A 7,315-nucleotide genomic window follows, 5' to 3' on the forward strand; every position below is an offset into this window, starting at 1 on the left:
TCCTTGCCCCCTTGAAAAAATATTGGGGGGGTCACCCCCCAAAGTTGATAGGCATTGCCATTCAAATTATCTGTGTGTGCAGCATCTTGTGATCAATTATGCAAGGCAGGGCTTACCTCCCCCAACCCAACAATATTTTATTCAAGCTGGCACCCTTAGAGCCATGCATTTATCTTTCCAGGGCAGCAATATCAGACTTTTAGCCATAGTAAGGGCATGGAGAATCCATTTATGCTGTCCAGTTGTCAAATTCCAAATAGTAGATATGTAGTTCAAAAGAGTATTATCCTCTGAAAAATTTAGTATTTTTCACACAGTCATTGTTATGTAATCCACTGCTTCTCCCAAAACTTAGAAAGCACTGGACATTGTAAAAACGCATTTTAAAGAAACATTATCCTTATTAAATCTCAAAAAAAATCATTTTCTATATAAACATGGTGGAATACAACAAATTCTAAATATTATTTTTTGTTTTATGTCATAATTTAAGGTCCACTAACACCCTTGGTATAAGAGTTAAAAAGCTCTCCCATTGTCTAGGCCATATAAGTACCTCCAGTTCTTTATTCCATTTATTTCTTAACATCTGCATATCAAATTGATTTATTGATAACAAATAACTATAAAAAGTAATTGTGGGTTTTTTAGTTTTAAAATATTTAACCAGTTCTTCTAGTATCTCAGGTGTCCCAGAAGCTGAAAATGCTACTGGTCCAAACAAAGTAGCATAGTTAACAAATGTTGTAGCTGTAAATACTGCCATTGGGTTGCATGCAATAGCTACTGTTTATCTTGTAACACAGTGTATGTTAAAATTCATCATCTATCAGTTGATCCAAAGTCAATATGCCCACTTCCATCAATTTTTTCCACATCACCATCTTTCCCCCAATTTTTAAAGGGGTCAAATCCTATTTTTTAAGACACTGCATTCCACAGCTCTCAGACATAATCGTTTCAAGAAATACCAGAGTTCTAATGTATTTTGATCCTAATACTATCCACCCAACCAAAGACGCTATGTATGGTATATTCCAAAGTTGCCCACTTCAGAAAATTAACACCAATTGTTAGCTTCTAGTATTTAATTCTTTTGTTTATTTCTAAACCTCATACTACTATTCCTCTGTTGATGCAAATGATAGATGCCTTTAGTAAAATATCAAGATACTCTATTAACTGGTCCAAATTGGAATTGATGCCTATAGGTGAAAATTTGCTTGCCCAAACCAATTTTGTATTTGTACCAAATCTTATTAAGTCTTTAGGTATGTTTATGCCAAAATATATTTCAATTAGTAACATGCAATATAAATAAAATATAGGGAGAGGTTTATTCAGATATTGATAGATGAGAGTCATTAAACCTCACCATTTGGGGAAAAGCGAATGCTCTCAAAATGAACATTATTCCCAGATTAATTTATATTCTGAGAGGATCCCAGTTCATATACATTATCTGGAAAATATGTTCAGAAAATAAATTCTTTGCTTAGAAAATTTCTATGGAGTTATTCAATTCCAATAACATCTTTATAGAAAATGCAAATCAAGGGGGGAGGATTCATATTCCGAATGTGGAGTTTTATCACCAAGCTTATTTACTTTCAAGCATTCAACATTAAATGAGAATGCTTTGGACTGAACACCAGGTTTTTAATTATTGAGCATATGGAAACAGCATTATTATTATCATTCAGCATAGATACTCATATTCCGGGTGGGGAACCAGTATTCACATGATCACCCGTGATGAAGAAAATAATGACTTTTAGGCAAACAAGCAAGGAAGATTTTCTAAGTACAAATAGTGTTAGCTCTCAACTCCTTTTCAGCACCTCAATGTGTTTGTAAGAACTCTATCCAAAAGAATCGTGAGCCAGAGCTCTGAAGGAAACACTCCTACTAGCTTTGATAGTTCTTCTGCCAATGGCCTTGCTAGCCTGTGCAACAAAGAATGGATTTTTGGATCACTGGCAAAAGAGCTTCCAAGCACAAGTTCCTGCTGCTAGAGGACTCCTTGGTATACAGATAATACGAAAATAATCGAAGAGGAAATGGAGAGGATTGCAGCACAGCTGACTCTGGATTCATACTCAAAACAACCAACTTGTGGCATATATCATATTTTAAGAAGATGCCACAGTAGTGATAGCAACCGAGCCAGTGATCCCTCCTGTTTTCTCATCTGCAAAGTGAGTATTTCATTAGTAGTGAACCTAGCCTAAAGAGAGAAATGCCTACCTGTTGAGCTTTTGGGGCTCAAGGTTAAGCAAATCACAGCTGGAAGCCTGCTTTTGTTACTTGCCTCACATTTTTGAGATGGGTCAGGTTATAAAGCTACGTAAATGAATTAAACAAGTACACTTCAGAATTTTCCAACAATGTTAGCGTTGTCAAAAACATTAGAACTTGCATGCTTTCTATTTTAATATGCATTTGCACAGCTCAATGTTAGGACAGAAAGTCAGGATAGAAACTGTTGAATAAAAAATGCTATGGAGAACTAAATCTCTAGCTTTTTCTCTGCCATGTTAGCATGGTGCAGGCTAAGGAAAGAGCTTGTCATGTCCCCCCATGCCTTCTGAAAGGCAACAGCCAGCAAAACAGGAAGTTGGAGTGTGGATGTAACAAGTTAAAAGGACACAGCAGCAGCAAGATGGTTAAGCCAAGAGTTTCCTGATCCTGATATATGAATGACTCATTGGGACCCTTTCATGCGGCGTTTGCTTTTCTTATCTATTCCATTCAGATAAACCACTATTAGGTTAAATAAAAATATTGCACGTAGATTTCTTCATCTTAGGTAAGAGTATGATGCTTTAGTTAAAGAGACACCAACTTTCTAAAGTCATAAATATTTTAAAATGGGGGTGGCCAACTTGTGGCCATCCAGATGCTTCTAGACTACAAGTCCCATAATCTCTTATCATTGTCCATGCTAGTTGGAGCTGGTGTTTGCTTATCATTTCTCAGTGATGTTGCTTATCATTTCTCAGTGAAGAATGCCTAAACTATACAGTTCAGTGGTACCTCTGGTTACGTACTTAATTCGTTCCGGAGGTCCGTTCTTAACCTGAAACTGTTCTTAGCCTAAAGCACCACTTTAGCTAATGGGGCCCACCGCGCCGCTGCTGCGTGATTTCTGTTCTCATCCTGAAGCAAAGTTCTTAACCCGAGGTACAATTTCTGGGTTAGCAGAGTCTGTAACCTGAAGCATATGTAACCAGAGGTACCACTGTAAATGCTTTCATGCACTTGCTCGATAATGTTCATTCCTGAATTCAGAGAATGCTCCAGCAAGTGCAAAACCCACTAAACAAAATATTTTCTTCACATTCTTCAATATTCAACCAAAGACTTCGAAAGAAAAAGTTTTGGAGCAGTAAGTATAATTATGGATGTTGCTTTTAATTTATTATAGTTCTCGATTTAGTAGCATCTAAATTGCTGTGGAGCCAAGCAACTTTATCCTCAAATTGTTTAGCCATCTGGTTACAGCTGGCGACTGTGTACAGTGGTACATCGAGTTACAGATGCTTCAGGTTACAGACTCAGCTAACCCAGAAATAGTACCTTGGGTTAAGAACTTTGCTTCAGGATGAGAACAGAAATCGCTTGGCGCCAGCGCAGCGGCAGTGGGAGGCTGCATTAGGTAAAGTGGTGCTTCAGGTTAAGAACAGTTTCAGGTTAAGAACAGACATCCAGAATGAATTAAGTTCTTAACCCGAGGTGCCACTGTACTCCAAAGATCAACCATTGCCTCGTCAGGAATAACCAATCTCTGGACACGGAAAAGGTTTGCTGGATGGCTCCCTGAGGATGCAATGGAGGCAACGGAGTAGGATCCCTTCACGGCCCTCACCACTGTGTGGAAGGTCAAATTATGAGCATGTGCTCAGTCAGCTCCCAATCAAGACTTACACCACTTGTGCTCCAGCCCTTGACCATTCCATTTCATCAACCACCATTCTTCAGTATACTAAGGAGTAAAACTGACTCCATAGCACCCAAGGGCGTACTCAGGAGTGAAGTTGTCAAAAAACCCACGACTCACTATTCCATAGTGAAGCTATGACCTACAGTAAGCATTCCATAGTGAAGCCATTCTCTACAGTAAGCATGGGAACAGAGGTTACTGGCCACTTAGCATGCTTATATATTTACATAGTCTTATTTACATGGCTGATTTAAATACAAAAAAACTACAGGAAAAAGCACAGGAAAAAATGTGTAGTGAGTCCAAAAAGGCAATGATACGCAAGACTACGACATTTTTACACAAGCTCAAATGTTTGCAGAGTATCATGTCAACAAGCTAAATGAATAGATTAGTACATTTTACCAATCTGAATTTTGCTAATGAATTTCAATCTACCATTTAAGGTGCTAAAAGTGGGGAACATATTCTGCACATGCTCAGAATCCCTGTGAGATGTCTGCACAGTCTGGCACCAAGTCTGGCACCAATTATCCCTGCTTTCAAGACCAGATTCTAGGACCAAGATCTCAAGAAGCCCACCTTATGTGGATAAGTGGCAAAGGTTGAGGAGCAACTTGGGAAGCAGGCTCAGGGTTTCAGTGTGCATTAAGGGAGAACAATAAGCACACAAATGTTTATAGAAATATTATTATTTTCAGTGATGAGCTGAGCCATTTCCAAGACTTGTTGAAAGCATATTCCATTATGTCAATGCTAATCAATTCCAGTTCACCAGCAATAATGTAACATCTGAAAGATTATGGGAATGCACTCTATTACAAGCTCAAAAACTCTGAGATTACATTACACTGCATATAACTATGCTTCTAACCACTGCCCCCCTTCAACACCCCAACCAGCTGCTGAGACTAAGATCTAGGAGTCTGGAGCAAGGCTGGATGAGAATGAGGGTCTGATTAGGTTTTGTTGTGGGAGGAGGAAAACATCCTTAAGACTAACAATTCCTGTGTACAAGAAGGCCAGGTGGTGTTATCAAGACCTAACTCCACAGTTTAGCAATTCAGCAGCAGCCTCAAGGCTAGCATACAGTAATACTAGCGCTGTCTGGTTTAAAAAGGAAAACAAGGATTCCTGGCAGGCTTTAAATGGGTATCATCATCATTACTATTACTACCACTACTACTATATCACTTAATGCTGAAACAGGCTTCTAAACGATATAAAAGCACAAAAACCAGTCACACAAACATTTAATGTAAGCATTTGTAATTAAGATGCACAATAAAATAACCCCACTACATCAGTATGGGGTATTATCATTACTGAATGATTTCTATTTTAAAGTTATGTATTTTAATAATGTTCCATTTTGCATATTCTACTCATTGGTATGTATGTTTATTTATTTTTACTATAGTGATATTTTTTAAAGGGTTGTAGCACGCACCCTCCCGTCCTGGCCAAGCAAATAGGAGATTGGGGCATAAGACACCAGAAAGGCGGACATACAGACATGAAATGCACTCTGCACGTGCTCAGGGACCCCTTACTTTACACTGCATATGGTTTACCAAAAGGGGGGGATTGGGGGGAGAAGAAGGAAATATCCACAACAGGCCTTCCTCACCCTCTTCTCCTCCGTTGTCTGGGGATGGGAAGGACCAGCTGAAAATTTGGGGGGTGGGAGGTGGCTGAAAAAGCCTCATGAGGAGGAATGGCCAGCACCTGCCACATTTCTCTATCACACACACATCACCCCTTACCTTGGGCGTCGTGATGTGCTCCATGGCTGAGGGAGGCCCACCCCAAAGCTGGGCGCCTCTGCCCGGTTACCTCGCGGCGGAACCCTCGACCGAACCTTCCCCGCCCGCGCCGCAAAAAAGGAAAACACAAAAACCCGGCCTCTTCCTCAGAACCTCAGCCCCGTCTCTTCACCGAACCTCGCGAGATTCCGAGCCCGACGGAGGCCTGCTCCGTGGCCTGAAACCTCAAGCGCCATCTTGCGTAAGGGCACCGTTCACCAGGCAACAGGCGGAGGAGAGGACCTCCGCCAAGGCTTGAGTTCGAAACACGCCGCTTGGGAGTAGAGGCCGGGGAAAGAGATCCAGGGAGTGAAACACGTTAGTGCTATGATCATCATCATCACCACCACCACCACCAACAAATGATAATAGTACACAACTGGCTCTGTGGGGAAAATTGTGGCCTATGCTGCGTTGCCTATTTATATTCCCAGATTTTCCCAAAATACGGAGCAGTCTTGAAAATAAGTGTAAACAGGTATCCGTCAGTCAGAGAGCCCTGGCCCTATACACGTTTACATGGAGCGAGCAAGTCACACTGCACAGGATTGCAGGATGATGGTACAAGCCTAAGTATATTTACTCAGATACAGACTGCACCGAGTTCAAATTGAAAAACTATATGCATATGTGCCTGCATTGGATAGGCAGGGAAAGAGCAATGTTGGAGGATTCAGGATGGATACAAGACAATACTTCTTCATGCAGTGCATGGTTAAGCTATGGAACTCTCTGCCACAGGAACAGAGACAGCCCTCAACCTAGATTGTTTTAAAGGGGATTGGACAACTTCATGGATGAGAAGGCTATCCATGGCTGCTAGCAGCGATGACTGTGCTTTATTATTACAGTTGCCAGCAGCAATCCTTTTGAATACCAGTAGCTGGAAGCTGCAGGAAGGGAGAGTTCTGCTTTGTGCTTGGGTTCTGCTTGCAGGTTTCCCATAAAAGCATCTGGTTGGTCACTGTGAGAACTGTGGAAGACATGCAGTCAAAGCTAACGATGTGTATTCTTGCTAGTTAACATGTGGTTAAGACCATAGAGCTGCATTGCTGATAGGCAGTCCATAGAAACAGGATTGTTAGAGAAGGCTCTGTGTGATGTCATGTCCCCTCCTCTCCTGGGAGATAAGAAGCAAATATGTATGTATTTTATTAAGTAGTGGGTTGACAAAGCAGACGACACAGAGATTTCTCCAAGTGGTTCTTTATAGTAAGCTGGAACTGAACTGAACAGCTCAGCCAGCCTGCTTTTATAGGCAGCCGGCTGTCAACATTGTAACAACACCCCAGGGTTTCCCACCTAAAATAACTGACGTGGACCTGAGTGAAAACTACAGTGATACCTCTGGGTGCGAAAGGGATCCGTTCAGGAGCCCCGTTCGCATCCTGAGTAGAATGCAACCCACGACTGCACATCTGCATCTGACCTCATTTTGAATGTCTGCACATGTGCGAGAGGAGAAACCCAGAAGTAACACATTCCATTACTTCCAGGTCGCCGCGGAGCATAACCTGAAAACGCTCAACATGAAGCATATTTAATGTGAGGTATGACTGTATATGCA

General features: G+C 41.1%; 1 protein-coding gene across 1 annotated transcript in view; it reads right to left on the reverse strand.

The window, feature by feature from the left end:
* MTMR8 (myotubularin related protein 8) overlaps positions 1 to 7,074 on the reverse strand; it is a 34,826-nt gene extending 27,752 nt beyond the window's left edge. The window contains exon 1 of the mRNA XM_083722279.1: positions 5,710 to 7,074. Coding sequence (XP_083578405.1) covers positions 5,710 to 5,733 — 24 coding nt within the window. The 5' untranslated portion in view covers positions 5,734 to 7,074. The remainder of the gene's footprint in view (positions 1 to 5,709) is intronic.
* Positions 7,075 to 7,315: the final 241 nt, after the last annotated feature.

Source organism: Podarcis gaigeae (genome assembly GCF_964106915.1).
Source record: "Podarcis gaigeae genome assembly, chromosome: Z".
NCBI classification, from domain to species: domain Eukaryota; kingdom Metazoa; phylum Chordata; class Lepidosauria; order Squamata; family Lacertidae; genus Podarcis; species Podarcis gaigeae.